General features: G+C 32.1%; 1 protein-coding gene across 3 annotated transcripts; it reads left to right on the top strand.

Moving 5' to 3' along the window:
- Positions 1-67: 67 nt before the first annotated feature.
- Positions 68-15,600, top strand: LOC132733050 (lipoxygenase homology domain-containing protein 1-like). Of its 3 annotated transcripts, none has more exons than XM_060719628.1 (12): positions 68-319; positions 1,299-1,436; positions 1,864-1,931; positions 2,378-2,542; positions 3,389-3,544; positions 4,218-4,392; positions 5,119-5,369; positions 5,858-5,996; positions 8,644-8,652; positions 11,631-11,797; positions 13,495-13,581; positions 14,400-15,600. In XM_060719628.1, the coding sequence occupies exons 1-12, from the start codon at positions 76-78 to the stop codon at positions 15,219-15,221; spliced, it is 2,421 nt and encodes an 806-aa protein (XP_060575611.1). In that variant the 5' UTR covers positions 68-75; the 3' UTR covers positions 15,222-15,600. The 3 variants fall into 3 exon arrangements, with proteins under 3 accessions (XP_060575611.1, XP_060575610.1, XP_060575613.1); XM_060719627.1 differs by lacking the exon at positions 8,644-8,652 and adding an exon at positions 8,439-8,483; XM_060719630.1 differs by lacking the exon at positions 8,644-8,652 and having other exon boundaries at positions 14,400-15,599.
- Positions 15,601-16,031: the final 431 nt, after the last annotated feature.

Genomic DNA, 16,031 nt, shown 5'->3' with positions numbered 1-16,031 from the left:
TGCACAAATTTAAATATCTTTATCACGTTATGGTCTGAGTACTTAAATAAAAAACACTTTTAGAAGCGGAATACAATGTCACAAAGGTGTGTTGGAACCTGGCACATTCGCCCTACACCTGCCGAGTTTGAAGGGAGACCCGATCTGAAGAAAACATGGACCGGGCCTATAAGCAGCGAGATGTATGGAAAGGGGTTGAAGGATCTGTGTAACAAGACAGAGGAAAACCTCACCAGGCTTTCTCAACAAATGAAAAAAATGGATCCATGCATTGATTATGGCATAAAACATTGGCATCCAAACGCAAGACCTGTGTCAGGTACTTAATTAATGTAGACTTAATTGCAAATTAATATATCAGTCATTCTCAAGTCTGTTTACTGGAAATAAATTGTATCTATTGATATGTTGAAACAAGGTCGAGATCCAAGCATGATTCAACCCTAGTCCAACCAAATATTAAATATTATGTTGCTAATTGACAGCAATGTGACATGATAAGCATATTGCCCGCCCCTTGTTGTTAGCTAAAATTATTCTCGCATGTTTGACTAATCACGTATCGTCTGTCACTTTTTGTTTTGCAAGCTATGAATTAGTCTTTTAGTACACGCTACGTCACAAAGACCGTGTAAATTTACATGTATAAATTGGAGCATATTATAAAGTTGGCGCCAAATTTGATATATTTCTTTGATAAGTGCCACACTGATAAAGATTAAAGATCGGACGAATCCTTTGAGGTGCGACATAAGCATGTCTAATTCATCTTTTTAGCGAGTTGGTAGATATATTGTTTCATTTTAGAATTACACATTCGTCTAGGAATTATCTATTTTTCAAAAATGCGGATTAAATTTACTGAAAATTTCTTGCATTTGATTTATTTCTATTAATGATTTTATTTTTTAATCTTATTCTTCTTGCATGAACATATTTCACTGTCAGAGCAAAATTACTGTCTTAATATAGATCATGAATTCTATATAGCTTTAGCACATTAATTATGTCAGACAAACTTAACCTTTGGGCTATTATCTATTCTATTACAGAAGTGTTTATAAACATAGGATAATTGTTGGTGCATTGACATAATATGTAGATGTTTTTTTTCTAGTTTCTACACAGCTTGCGATATCCATTTAAAATATTGGATTATGTATTCATTCCATGATTAAGGATCATACATACAACTTACAAGTTAGTCCCAAAAACTATTGTCAGTCAATTCACGATTTAAAACATGGTCATCGTTGCAAGACATATTGTATTTACTTATGAAATATTTAATATTTCAGCAAAACCACAGCAAATTGAAAGACCCAAGACACCAGGTAGATGGAAAAGTGTAGAAGTTATGTTCACAGATAACAAAGTACTAGATTCTCTTGGAACCCATGTAAATGTGGACAGAGATACTTATGTGGATCCACCTGGTAAATATGTTCAGATATGATGCGTAAAAATGTTTCATATAAAAGTTATAAAACAAATTGGTTTTCTACAAATTTTTCCATTTTTTTAAGATTTGTCAACCCTGCATATTGTCTTACTGAATATATTTTGCTGCACTCACCTAGATATTTTTCATTGACAATGTTTAATTATCTTTTTTGTATTAGAATAAACCAGCATTGAAAGTTTCACAAAAAAATGTTTTTTTCTTTATCTGATTGCTTTGGTTTATTGCAAAATGACTTTTATTATCCTGCAAGTCTGAAACAGTGAAACAGGTATTGTACCGGTATTTAAAAGACTTCAATAGTTATTTTGTCTATAACATAAAAAAAATTTAATTAATAGATATACTAGTATGAAAAAAAATGACATTAATTAGTAACAGTATATTATACAACATTTCAGCCAAAAAAAGTTTTTGCTACCTGTGTACAACATTAGAAGAACATGAGAGACATATGTTACAACATAGGGTGAGATTTTCTTAGGTTTAAAGAAATTCATTGCTGCCTTTTTGTAAATGATTTTATAAAGATATGATGCAAATAAGATGTAAGTTGCATTAATTCTGCAAGGCTCTAGATAAGTAAACGGAAGAAATCAAACTATCAAAAAAAATAAAAAAAAAAAGATGGTGAATGCTGTTTAATATGAATGTAAATTACAGTTTTATTGTTTTTTTGCAGATTATAAATTTCAGTTTGTTTTATTTTGAATTCAGGCTTATTTAACTAACACTATGTGTGATGATTAAAGAGATTTTTCTTTGGGCTCTCTATTTTGTCATTTTTATGACTATATATATAAAGTGTGAGAAAAAATACTTTTTGTTGCCTTTTGTTTTGAAGATTTACCCATTATTTGTGAACATGCCATTAGCTGTTTAATAACTGTTCACTTTTGTTTTATTTAATTGCAGCCAAAGAGAAGACCAAAGTCGGCCAAACCTAGGATAGAATATATTGCCCCTATACCAAGACAAAAGGTGAAACACAGTGATGATGAAGAGATTGTTGTCAGAGAGAGACTGTATAAAGTAGAGGTGTTCACGTCAGATAAAATGAACGCAGGAACCAACGCAAACGTAGGTCACATGCTGTACATTTAACCCTTACCTACTGGAACTGATTAGCCTCTGCCATTAGTATTGTGCCAGGTCAGGTCTTTCCAGGCTCTACCAGGGTATACTGGTGGTAGCTTATTATATTATTATATTGTAATTTGTGAAACTGTCAATGGACTGTTTCAAGTTCAAAAGAGGGCAAATCCATTATATGAATTCAGTTGGTTGAGTGTTAAGACTCTTCTATCTCAGCTAAAATGAACACATGACATTTAATACATTTTTCCTTCTGTAGACAAAGAAGATGAATGGACCAGTTTCCTATTGCCATAAATGATGTCTACAAAAACCCATTGACTGTTTAAGATAATGAATTGACTGTTGTTGTATCTCACATTTTCACCAATTTGCCTAATTTTATGTGTCAAACATTTTCCATGGACCATGACCTGTTTCCCAACAAGATGGAGAAAAATTGCTCTGCAGTTCTCATTATCCCTTCACCTGCTGAATTTGTGTAATGGATTTGCCCTGCTTTGAATTTGGAACAGTCCATTCAAAGTTTAAGGGATTTCAATAATCAAAATACAAAAATCGAGTTAATAACAGCAGTATAGAGCCTGGTAGGAATGCATGGATGTGTAAACTGACCTGGCTCTATACTATTGGTAAAGGCTAATCATGCTCAATTCCAGCAGGAGTTTTCTCAAAAGTTCTTTCAGTAATTCTTGAGCTAAGAAGTAAAGCCATCTTAAATCAGGATTGAATTCCATTAGACAAAAATGTGTTATGTTATGATAAAATCCAAATAAAGAAGCTTAAATTATATTTATTACAAAGGGTATCTTTTTATGTTTGAATTTGCAGGTATTTGTAACAATTAAAGGCAGCCAAGAGATGTTGCCACGTACACAGCTTAAGAAGAATAGAGGCTGTTCCCAGCTTTGTTTTATGAGAGCTTCTAAAGAAGTGTTTCATGTAAAAGGACCATTTCTTGGAAATCTAGAAATTCTTACAATAGAGGTTGGTTCTAATATCTACATTACAATAATAGTGCAATAACTGATTAACTCCTATTAAATTTAGAAGGACTTATTCCATTACAACACTTACATGTAGGTGACATAATGTAATTTTAAGGTTTAACCATTTCACTTTTTTGTGCGGAATTTAAGTTAAGTAGAAACATAAATGATTAAATGTAGAATATTTTCTGACTTTTGGATAAAGTATTGTAAATTTTTTAATAATTTTTATTTTAGCTTGTTTTCTGTCATTTTGGCACAAAATCAATTTTGATCAATATAAAATGAATAACAAATACTGAGAACTCCCAGTCCCATAAGATAGCAGACAATAATGCAAAAGCGAGATTTTAACATTGGATTGTGATAGTAACTTCAAGTTCAAGCCTTTACCAGGGTAATGATTATCTAAAAATAAAAGTCCCCATTGTTCCCCTTGAGTTAACGGCCAGGTTAACCATTGAATGGTGAATTAGTGTTGTTATATTTCAGTATCACCACCCAGAATTACATTCCATGTTCAAAACCCACGTTTACAACCCACGTTTACAAGCCACTTTCAGAGCTTCAAATTGGCATATTGATTTGTACATAATGTTGCCTATTTCCACAAAATCAGCAAATGTTTTTAGAACAATGACCTCATATCAAACATTAATATTTGATTACAGCATGATGGTGTAAAGAAAAATCAAGCCTGGCATTTAGATCATATTGAGGTGACAGACGTGAAGGTCATGATGACGTGGGTATTTCACTGTGGTGAATGGATCTCGATATTTGAGAAACCATTCTACAGTAATAAACTTGACCTACAAGCACAACAGAAAGAAACCCCATTAACAGGTGAGAAATTTCAAAAATCTTAAAAACCTTCTACTCAGCATGAGTAAATTGGGATGGAAAATAAGATTTATTAATGACACTTACCAGTACTCAATCCTTAAAGGCCCATTTTGCTTCAGAAATGCTTTTTAGTGTTGGTGTACTTTGTAGTATCCAAAAAGTAACTCACTGGCCATTTACTGCAACCATATTTTTCATCTGTTGCTTTTTGGGCAATAAGCAGTGAATCAGTATTTTGTATGGAAGTAAAAATACTATTAACATTTGCTACTTTTTTGACAAATAATGTCACATTCAGCGCTTCTTTCGCCAAGTGATAAGCACTTCTAACATGCTCCAAAACCATAACTTAAATGTAATTACACTCATTTGTGCATTTCCAAAGAGTGAAAAATGTATTTGTTTCTGAGACCTAGTGTGCCTTTAATAGTTTTAGGTTACCACCTTTAATATTTTATGACATTCTGACATGGTAATTGATTACAAAAAGTGGCATAATGCCAATTCTTAAAAAAAAATTTTTTTTAGAAGCATTTAAACAATTTATGCTCTTTTTAGGGCCCTCTCTGAGTCCCTTCTTAGGCCTTTTCATTGGGCTCCACATTTGGACTATCCTTTTAACAACTGTAAATGTAACATAAAGTAAACTGGAATAATCTGAATATTTTGCTTTGTAGACATTAATGATTACAATATGTGTATTTGAATGTACTATGTATTTGTCAGACTACACAATAGAAGTGCATACTGGGAAGCAGAAAATGGCCGGCACTGATTCAAACATCTTTCTAACATTGATGGGTCAGCACGGCAGTAGCAAGAAAATACATCTTGTTGACCCATCATCTGATAAAAAACTGTTTGAAAGAAATAGTGTCGACACATTTAGAATACGTATACATGGTGTCGGGGAGTTGAGGAGAGTTAGAATAGAGCATGACGGGAAAGGTTTCGCTTCCGGATGGTTTCTAGAAAAGGTAAATGAGATAAAATCTATTAATTTTGTATGGTTTCAAACCACACCAGCACTGTTGATGTAATATAGACGCACCATGGCTAAATGTTGTTGACAATGAATCACTTTTCTCCTACCTGCTATGGGTTCGAATCCCGTCAAGGACTTCTGTCATCAGACAGTCTGTGTTTCTTAAGAACCAAAATGCTTAAACTAAGCAGCTGAGTCACTAATGTCCGGTCAAGCGGCACAAGCTTGCCTAGCTCTATACTGATGTCAAAGGAAAAAGACTTTTTCAAAGGATTATGGGAAAATTAAGTTCAATTGTTTAGGTTAAGTGTGAACATGAACATTTCAGTTCCATTTTTCTTTCAATTCCTATTGAGATCAATGCAGTGTTCAAGTTACACATGTTAATAAATGTTATAATGTGGTAAACAAAACCAAAAAGCGTTTTCAATTTTCGATTCATATTTAGACATTTTTCTATATCATATATTTTTTTTATAGATAATCATTAAAGACAGTGAACGTCCTAAAGACACATTTTACTTCACATATGGAGGTTGGATAGCTCAAGATGAGGGAGATGGTAAACTATGGAGGGAAATTAGGGCCAAAAAACAACTCAGCAAAGAAATTAACTCAGGTATTGATAGATAAATCATCAGATTAATCTTAATGAATTAGAGATTTTTTTTTAGATTTATATATTACTTATTATTAATATTTTTTATGTCAATTAAACATGATAGATGGTTTTAGATATGCACTTATAATAATTGTATAATCTTAGGGGTATGTACATGTATGGCAACTTTATTTATCCCTAGTACTTTAGTTTAGTAGTTGAGGGTTGTATGCAATATTGAAGATTACAATATACATGTATACAGAAATATATGTGTAAAACACACTCTGTACATATCTTTCTTTAAGCCATGAAAGAATGGAACAATAAAATGACTTGATTTTTTCAACATTTTTATGTTGTCAAAAAACCCTGCAAACTTTGATAAATTAGGTCTACTAAAGATCAAGTTTTGAAGTTGTTATTATCAAATATGGACAAAAAAGAATATTAATTTTTTATTTACCAGACACAAAGCACTTTATTTTTTAATTTATTTGGGAGTCAATGTTGCCATACATAAACATATCACTTTTAGAAAATTAACTTAAAATTTTAAATAATGTTAGCAAATTTATTAGTTTCTTATTTTTGTAACTAATTGGAAATTTGTAATTAAGCCTTCTAATAGTATTTGTTGAATGTGAAACAAATATTGAAAGTTTTATTCATTAATCTAATACATGTAGACTTATTGTAAGGGTATTACACAAAAGACCAAACAGTCACTTTCCATTTTAAGTACAAAAAAGTGGGGGAAAAAAAGTAAATTATTTATTGTCTATGACTCTCTCCATATATGGTACCCTCTGTTTTATTGATATGAAAATTAGCTATTTAGATCCCAGATTTACCTTTAGTTAATTAAGATTAAGAGGTAACATAGTGGTATAAGTGTGTTTGCCTGTCGACATAAGGATTTTGTGATTTACCCAGCTTTTGTCACGAACATGTGCTTAGGTCACAATCATGTGCCTACGTCACAAACTTGTGGTTTGGTCACAAACATGAACTTTGGTCACAAACATGAACTTTGATCACTAACGTGTACTTTGGTCACAGACTTGTGCTTTGATCACTGACATGTACTTTGCCCACATACATGTACTTGAGTCACAGACATGTGTTTTGGTCACAAACATGTGCTTTGGTCACAAACATGTGCTTTGGTCACAAACATGTGCTTTGGTCACTGAACTGTGTTTTGGTTACAGACATGTGCTTATGTCACAAACATGTGATTAGGGAACAAACATGTGCTTTGGTCACAAACATGTGCTTTGGTCACAAACATGTGCTTTGGTCACAGACATGTGCTTTGGTCACAAACATGTGCTTAGGTCACAAACATGTAATTTGTCACAAATATGTGCTTAGGTCACAAACATGTGCTTTGGTCACAAACATGTGCTTAGGTAACAGACATGTGCTTAGGTCACAAACATGTAATTTGTCACAAACAAGTGCTTAGGTCACAAAGATGTACTTTGGTCACAAACATGTACTTTGTCACAAATATGTGCTTAGGTCACAAACATGTACTTTGGTCACAAACATGTGCTTTGACCACAAACAAGTGCTTTGGTCATAAACATGTACTTAGGTCACAAACATGTACTTTGGTCACAAACATGTGCTTTGGTCACTGAACTGTGCTTTGGTTACAGACATGTGCTTATGTCACAAACATGTACTTTGGTCACAAACATGTGCTTTGGTCACTGAACTGTGCTTTGGTTACAGACATGTGCTTATGTCACAAACATGTGATTAGGGAACAAACATGTGCTTTGGTCACAAACATGTACTTTGCCACAAAAATGTGCTTTGGTCACAGACATATGCTTTGGTCACAAATATGTACTTTGCCACAAAAATGTGCTTAGGTCACAAACATGTACTTTGGTCACAAACATGTGCTTTGGTCACAAAATGTACTTTGCTACAAAAATGTGCTTAGGTCACAGACATGTGCTTTGGTCACAAACATGCACTTTGCCACAAAAATTTGCTTAGGTCACAAACATGTACTTTGGTCATAAAACATGTGCTTTGGTCACAAACATGTGCTTAGGTCACAGACATGTGCTTTGGTCACAAACATGTACTTTGTCACAAATATGTGCTTATGTCACAAACATGTGCTTAGGTCACAAACATGTACTTTGGTCACAAACATGTACTTTGGTCATTAACATGTGCTTTGACCACAAACAAGTGCTTTGGTCATAAACATCTACCCTCACCTGAAACACCTCAGACTCTTTACTGTTATCTTGACGTCAGCTATTTATTTATGTAGCTTAAGATACAAAGAATTATAGTCCATATTTCATTTACTATAAAATCTTAACAGTGGTAAAGAGGAAAGAATAAATTATCTGCTCTAGTATATTGTGTTCTTATATAATTATTATGCATTATTATTGTATAATTGATTGTTTTACATGGATTTCATAGAAACGTACAAAGACAGGAAAATAAAAAACAAGTCATTTGGACCAGGTAGCATTATGTTAAATGTATGCATGCTATAAGAATGGTTATTGTTGAACTTGATATTCAATTCCCCTTTAAGTTATTTCTAATACTTCTAAAAATAGTTGTTGGTATTTTTTGATATCTCAACCCCTGTTTATGTTATTTCTAACACTTTCTCTTTCAGCTCATATGGGTATATATATAGTGCACGTAATCTTTCGCAGTTTTACCCTGTAACATTTTTATTTACTAACTTCCTTTGTTCGTTTATTCATTTTGCTAGTTGTATCAGCTATTAAGGGTAAAACAATTGAAAATATTTACCAGTATACAGTATATAAAGCTTGAAATACTGTCGATTTGTAACGCCAATTTTCATTGGATCACAATGTAATTATGACATTTATAGTATTCATATGTCGGCCAACTTAGCTTAAAAAGGCGAGCATCCAGATTTGTAATCCAGGGGTCACTGGTTTGAACCTCAAACTAGTCAAAACTAGTTTACACCAGTACTAGAAAAAAACCTATCTTACACCCCCGTTTAAGACATTTTAGTCTCGTGCTTTAAATGATGTCATGAATAAATTGCGTTCTTAGAATGACATCATTTTGCCATTATGAATGAATTTGTAAATTCATACGCTTCTATAAGTGCTAAATGAAAATAAAAGTTTTCGTTTTTTTTCTTCTGAAATATGATAAACATGTTATATGCAAGAAAAGGAATCAAATATCAGCTCTCATAACAGACCGGAATATCTAGCTCTCGGGTAACTGTTTAGCGGAAACTCGGCAGAGCCTTGTTACTCCCGTAAACAGTTACCCTGGAGCGAGACAATCCGGTCTGTACAGGCAGCCGGTGAAAAATCCTTATAATATAACTTCACCTGCTCATTTTCTTTTATAAGAATGAAAAATTGCCATTTGTTAAATAACAGTGTTAGAACATTTTTAAAATAGTTTCTGCTTTAAAATAGATTTTTTGCTGGAGAAAGTTCAATAGTTTTCCATATTTTCTAGTCGCCTCATTCAGTTGCATTTGAAATATTTGTTTTTTGTTGTTTTTGGTTATATGGTTGTTAGGGCTTTTTTTTTATCTTTGCTAGTTCATCATGTTAGAAAACTGGTGTGAAGTTTGTATGCTGTATGTGTTTAGGTTTTTTGCTTGAAATTAGCTATGCAATTTAGCTACGGACAACTTTTTATGATTCATTAAAAGACTTTATTAATTCATTACAAAACAACAGAAATAGAGTCATTGGACCTTAAGTGCTGAATTGTGACTAAATCTAAACCTTTTTTTAGTATTTGAGACTGCATAAGTACCTTTATTCTAGAATGGACTGAATCAGCCAGCCATAATTAATTTAGAGTTGCTATAATTGCCGACTCAGCAGTATGAATTTTACTGTAATTCTCATGTAAGGGCCAATTACTATTAACAGCACCAGTTATTGCTAAAATAGGTAAAGGATTTTATTATGTATTATTCAGGTATTTAGTATGTAGTATTTTATTGAAAGGAATGATGTAGAAAAAAAAAATGAAAAGTAAATTAACAATCAAATGCAGATGTTTGATTGTTTTGCAGATTCAATATTTATAATATACATGTATACTATACTGATTTCTTTATAAATGTCATACAAAATTTACTATTATAAGATATTAAAATGTCAGTCCAATTTTTTATTCTTTACCTGCTGAATTTGTGTATTGGATTTGTCCTGCTTTGAAATTGGAACAGGTTTTTGACACATTGCAATGAGCCGTTTAAGAATCCTGCTGTTTTAAGAGGAGATAATTGCTTGAGTCATGTATAGTTGTAAAAATTGTTTAAGTGTATTGCTAAATTATGTTTATTAGTAAAAATGATGCTTTAAAATTTTTGTTGGTTGGATTTTTGAAAATCGGGGTATTTTGATCTAATGGCTGAAGATCGGGAGACAAGGTCGAAAAATTGGGGGATTTTGTCCTCCGGAGGGGGGTATGGCATATATGATTAGTTTAAGGGATGTTAATGTTGAAATACAAGAATTGAGCTACCATTAGTATATATAGAGATAATTCCTTTGGTTAATTTCTTCAATTTTATAATATAACTTCCCCATCACCACTAATGCATTAATCTTAACTGTTGACAGCTCAATATTACTTATCTGCACTTTGGGAGTGGAAAGCTTGCATCATTACATTGCATTACATTACATTCTAACTTGTAACTTAAAACTGAATCTTTCACGGGCAAAGATTATGTCATTACATTGCATTACATTGTAACTTGTTACTTAAAACTGAATCTTTCACTTTATTGGACCTTGGGCAGTTTCATTTATTTCTTTCTATCTTATGTGTGATACTGAAGCATATGGGTCAGGACCGTGAGGTGTAAGCCTTGGCACTTTGCTTGAAAGCGTGTGAAATGTAAACTTATATAGTATTGAAAAATATAGCAAACTATATTGATCACACAAGTGATGTAAATAAGCACTATTTGGTGACTGAATTTTGCTTTAAATACAAAACAACAAGTTTTTAAATTTGTTTGTGGAATAATGTAAAAATCGTGAACTTGATTTTTTTTTAAATTTCTGTCTCCTTTTTCAGTTGTAGTTTATTTTGTGTTTTATTTGTACATGTATACACTGTACATGTATAATTGTTATTGTGATGTGTAAATGCCTGTTAATTGTTGTCTAGGTTACATTATACATGTACATTGTACATGTAGATGTCCAAAAATGATATACATGTATAGTTGTTAATACATATTGCATGTTTTATGTTAAAATTTTGGTCTTATATAAATAAAAAAATAATAGCTTATCAAATACTCGTTTTCCCACCAACTGCAAATTTGCATTTGAAATTAAATTAAACTTGAAGAAAAAGTACTTTAAGTGTCAAGTTCTGCCATTGGATGACACAGAATTCATCAACATGTAACATTATTTCAGTCATGGACAGGCAGACCCACCATCATTCCATAAGCTAGGTGGATAGCTTCCTTAAGACAGGCACCTGAGCAGAACCATTGAAATTCCGTAAGCTACGTTGATAGCTTCTTTAATATAAAAGCCCTTTAATATAGATGTGTTGTATTATTACATGTTATTACAGATGATTTAGTACTAGTATATAAATGTATATAATTATGATATTTGATAGGTACGGAGACTCGATATCAGATCACCGTGAAGACTGGCGATGTACGATACGCTGGCACAGATGCTAACGTCTTTATACAACTGGCCGGTGAGAAAGGCATCACCAAAAAACTCAAGTTAGATGACGCAAAGAATAATTTTGAGAGGAACATGGTTGACAATTTTGATGTGAGTACGATAATAATTTTAACAATTATGATAATAATGATAATAATATGATAATATAGGAAAAATTATAACAATAATGATGATTTATGAAACATAGGTCTATAATTGTATAGTATAATAACAGTTGATTTGTAAGTAATATGATAAAGGTAGGTAAAAGTATATATCAAAGTTTATTTTATTTCAAGAAAATAGCTCAATGCTTTTCATATGATTATTGTGGACTTTGATAAAAACTATGTATATTGCACTTTCAAACCACTAAAATCCTATTGCAATATTTTGGGGTCGCAATTGTTCCAAACTTTTTCAAATATATATATATAAAAGCAAAATAAAAAAATTATTCACAGTGCTTTTATAATAATTCCTTTGGTGCAGTTATGGTTATCTACAAAGTTTCTAGATTATTTTTTTCATATTTGCATCGTTACTGGAAATCATAAAGATAACTTATAAAGAAAAAACAAACTTGATCTTGTGATGAAAAGCTGGTGTTATTTGTGATAATTGATAAATTTTGCCATTGTATGTGTGGAATTGACCTTTGTTTACAAATGACAATTTATCAAAAATTTCTAGAATATGTGTATAGATTTTTAAATTTCTGATGTAAATCATAGCAGGAGAACTGTATGGTAAAGTAATTTTTATTACGAAAAAAAAAGGTGTTATTTAATTTATTTATTTTCACCGAAACCTTTTATTTCTTATGTGTCAACACTCACAGTTTTAATAATTGCATGTTAGTTCTGCGGAATGATCACAATTGAAAGAAATATTGGTTTATGGTTTTAAATACATTGTACCTCTTTGAAATTGAGGGGCCTCATTAGCAGTGTTGAATACCTCTTTGTAAATTGAGGGACCTTAATTGCAGTGTGGTTGAGGTCAGAGTTTCTTAAAATCATTCTCAACTCTGTGGGTAGCATATCCTACCAGCAGATTCTTTTTCAGTGGTTCTACTCTAGTGCCCATTTGTGCATGAAATAAATCTATCTATATTGTTAATTGCATAAATTCTATCTATATTGTAAGGTGCATGGATGCATGTGACTGATAAACAACAGAAATTGTTTATTTTGTTCCAGTATGTCTTGTACACATTATGTGTATTTTCTTAAAACATTTAGATTCAGTTGATAAAATGTTTTATTATACCTCACATAAACTTTTTTACTATATAGACTTATGTAAAGTCACATGGTGTTATTTCGATCTATCTTCCTGGAAATAAATTTGACCCAGTCAATATTTTTGTTTTCAATATTCCCCTGGGGTAAGAAATCTATATAGACTTAAGAAAAGATAGTGTTCTAGTTTTCTCCCCTGATAAAGATCAATGATGAATGGCTCTCGGAGTAATAATGCAATGCAGTGAAAAATTACATTAAAATGTTGGTTCCGTATAACTAAAAACAACAACACATGTCTCTGCCTCAGGTGTTATTTCTGTTCATGCACTTTTACCCCGAGAGACCATGTCATCTTTATAATGTTAATTGAGATAAATTATAAAGCATTAATTGGAATGCATAAACTGACTGTGTATGATTTTAGGGGAGCCATCTTTAAATCAATCTACAAAGTCAGTACTTTATTGTTTATCAATCTTTTAATATGGATATTTGTATCTTTATGGGCTTATGAATTTTCTTTTTGAAAATCAAAATAATCGTGTTTCTCGTAAATTTCAGTTGAGAGCTATTAATGTTGGAGCAATGAAGCATATTGTGATCGGACATGACAACTTTGGTCCAGGGGCCGGCTGGTTTCTAGATAATGTAAGTAAAAAATTGACTTTCATAAGGTCATTATCATAATATTTCATGTGTTTTTTCAAATATGGCACAAATTTATATGTTTCTAGAACAAAATATTAATGATATTTTGTAACTGTGGAAGCAAACACACATTCCTTTATAAAATACAAATTCCTTCACAGAATTATATTAACACATTACTGCATTTAATGCACATTCCTTCATGGAATACACATTCCATCAAAGTATACACATTCCTTTATGAAATACCACATTTCTTCACAGAATTATATTAACACATTACTGCATTTAATACACATTCCATCAAAGAATACACATTCTTTTATGGAATACACATTCCTTTATGGAACACACAGTTCGTCATAGAATTCACATTTCTTTAAGGACTACACATTCCTTTATAACTACACATTCCTTCATGAAATACACATTCCGTGATAGATTTACTCACATTCCTTCATATAATACACATTCTGTTGGCCTGCTTAGCTCAATAAGGAGAGCTTGAGATTAGTAATCTAGGGGTTCCTAGTTCCATTCTCAGGTTAGGCCTAATTTCTCTGTGACAATTTCTTTACAACATTGTGTCTGATGGTCATTTGACTCTAATTGCTAATTCAAAATTCATGTAGTAGTCTGTCACTTGTGGAGAAATTGGTTTATGTATTTACTTGTTAGTAATCCAGGAAAGACAATTAGGTGGATCAACCAGTAAGATAATGACCAAAAACCGTTCCTAATGGGATACACATTCCTTCATAGAATACACATACCTTTATAGATTACACATTTCAATTTGCTTTGTTTTCTTATATCAGGTGACTGTAAGAAGATATATCCCCAAAGATGAGGCCAGGGAGAGACTTCATAAGATCAAGAAAAAATTGAAGCATGAAAAAAAGAAAAACAAGAAAGACCGAAAGTATGATTCTGATGATGAACTGGAGTCTGATACTGATGATGAAGATATTGATGGAAAATCATCTAAAAAGAAGCAAAAGAATAAAAAGAAGGAAAAAGATAGGAGTAAAGATAGGAAAGGAAGTAGGAAAGAAAAGCGAGACATATTTTCGGTTTCAAGTGATTCTGAAAATTGTTCAGAAGAAGATTCAGATAAAGAAAAACGCTCAGGACTACCACGCAGACCTGGTTCCGCTATGAGAAGACCAGGATCGGCACTACGCAGAGACTATCGTGATCGTGATAGTTCGGACCGGGAAAGCTCAGTTTCGAGACGATCTGGCTCAAGTCGAAGTAGAGATAAAGATAGTAAAGACAAAGACAGATACAAAAAAGACAAAAAATCTCGAAGTGAATCTAATAAAAGAAATGACAGTGATTCTGATGAAAGTGATGAGAATGGTAGAAAATCGAAATCTCCGGTTTTCAATCGATCTGGTCGTAGGATTAGTACCAGTGCTTCTAGTCTTAAACGTCAGGAAAGTTTAAATCGTAAAGGAAAGTCAAAAACTGGTGACTATGATGATGATGATTTGGATGAATTAAAAGTTCCTCTTTACGAAGAATGTTTCTTTGAATGTAACAAGTGGTTTGCAGCAGATGAAGATGATGGTCTATCTGTTAGAGAATTGACAGTGACAAGAAAACAAACATTCTACAAGGAAAAGCCGATGCATTAGAATGTTTTGGTGACTAGTTACAAACATGTATATATCAATCAAAAGAGGTGATTCTGTCTGATATTTGTCCATATCACATGAAATCCATGACAGGTGATAAATGCTATAGCTTCTGCCTTCTTTAACCTGCCAAATTTTGTTTAAGGACTTGTCCTGCTTCCATTTCTGTCCATATGACTTGAAATCTTTAACAGATTATCCATATCTTAAATTTTGCCTTCTTTAACCTTTATCCTTCTTAATTTTAGATAGATCAACTTGTCAAAGTTATAATTTTTGGAATTGTCTATTTTCAGTTTTAGGGATATCATGATAAAAATTCAAACTCAGTCAGCCACTATTATAGAGCCTGGTCAGACTGCACAGATGTGAAAGCTGACCTGGCTGTATTATTATTGGTGCCAAAGGCTAATCACTTTCAGTTCAAGCTTTGGTGGCTATTCACTTTTGGTTTCAGTAGGTTTATAGTTAAGACCTACCATAAGGTTATGTATAATGTTTATAGAGAATATTGAGGCTGTTTTGTATAAATTAGTTATCAGTTTTAACACTAGTCAGTAGAAATAAAGATAAATGCTGTCGGTTAATGGATACATGTTAAGCATGTTCTTTGAAATTGATTTTTTGTAGGCTAGTACATATGAATACCTAATAATGTTTATACATTTAAGTTAATCATCAAATTTAGAGATGTTTAAAGTATTGATAAAATGTTAACAAATGTTATTATATACAAAACATCTGTAAATAATAAGCTTATGATTTGTTTTTACAGCTAGATCTGTAAAGATTCTGACAAGATACAGATGA

The sequence above is a fragment of the Ruditapes philippinarum genome, unplaced genomic scaffold (assembly GCF_026571515.1).
Source record: "Ruditapes philippinarum isolate M1 unplaced genomic scaffold, ASM2657151v2 ctg463_1_1_1_1, whole genome shotgun sequence".
NCBI lineage: Eukaryota > Metazoa > Mollusca > Bivalvia > Venerida > Veneridae > Ruditapes > Ruditapes philippinarum.
The sequence above is the reverse complement of the archived record's forward strand: the minus strand, read 5'-3'. Positions and strand labels throughout refer to the sequence as shown.

What these genes read in the sequence shown, in the direction of transcription:
- LOC132733050 (XM_060719627.1), top strand. Translation starts at nt 76, where the DNA reads ATGTCACAAAGGTGTGTTGGAACCTGGCACATTCGCCCTACACCTGCC. An exon ending in ACGCAGGAACCAACGCAAAC is followed by an intron (nt 2,543 to 3,388) that starts GTAGGTCACATG and finishes TTGAATTTGCAG; the next exon opens with GTATTTGTAACAATTAAAGG. An exon ending in CCGGATGGTTTCTAGAAAAG is followed by an intron (nt 5,370 to 5,857) that starts GTAAATGAGATA and finishes TTTTTTTTATAG; the next exon opens with ATAATCATTAAAGACAGTGA.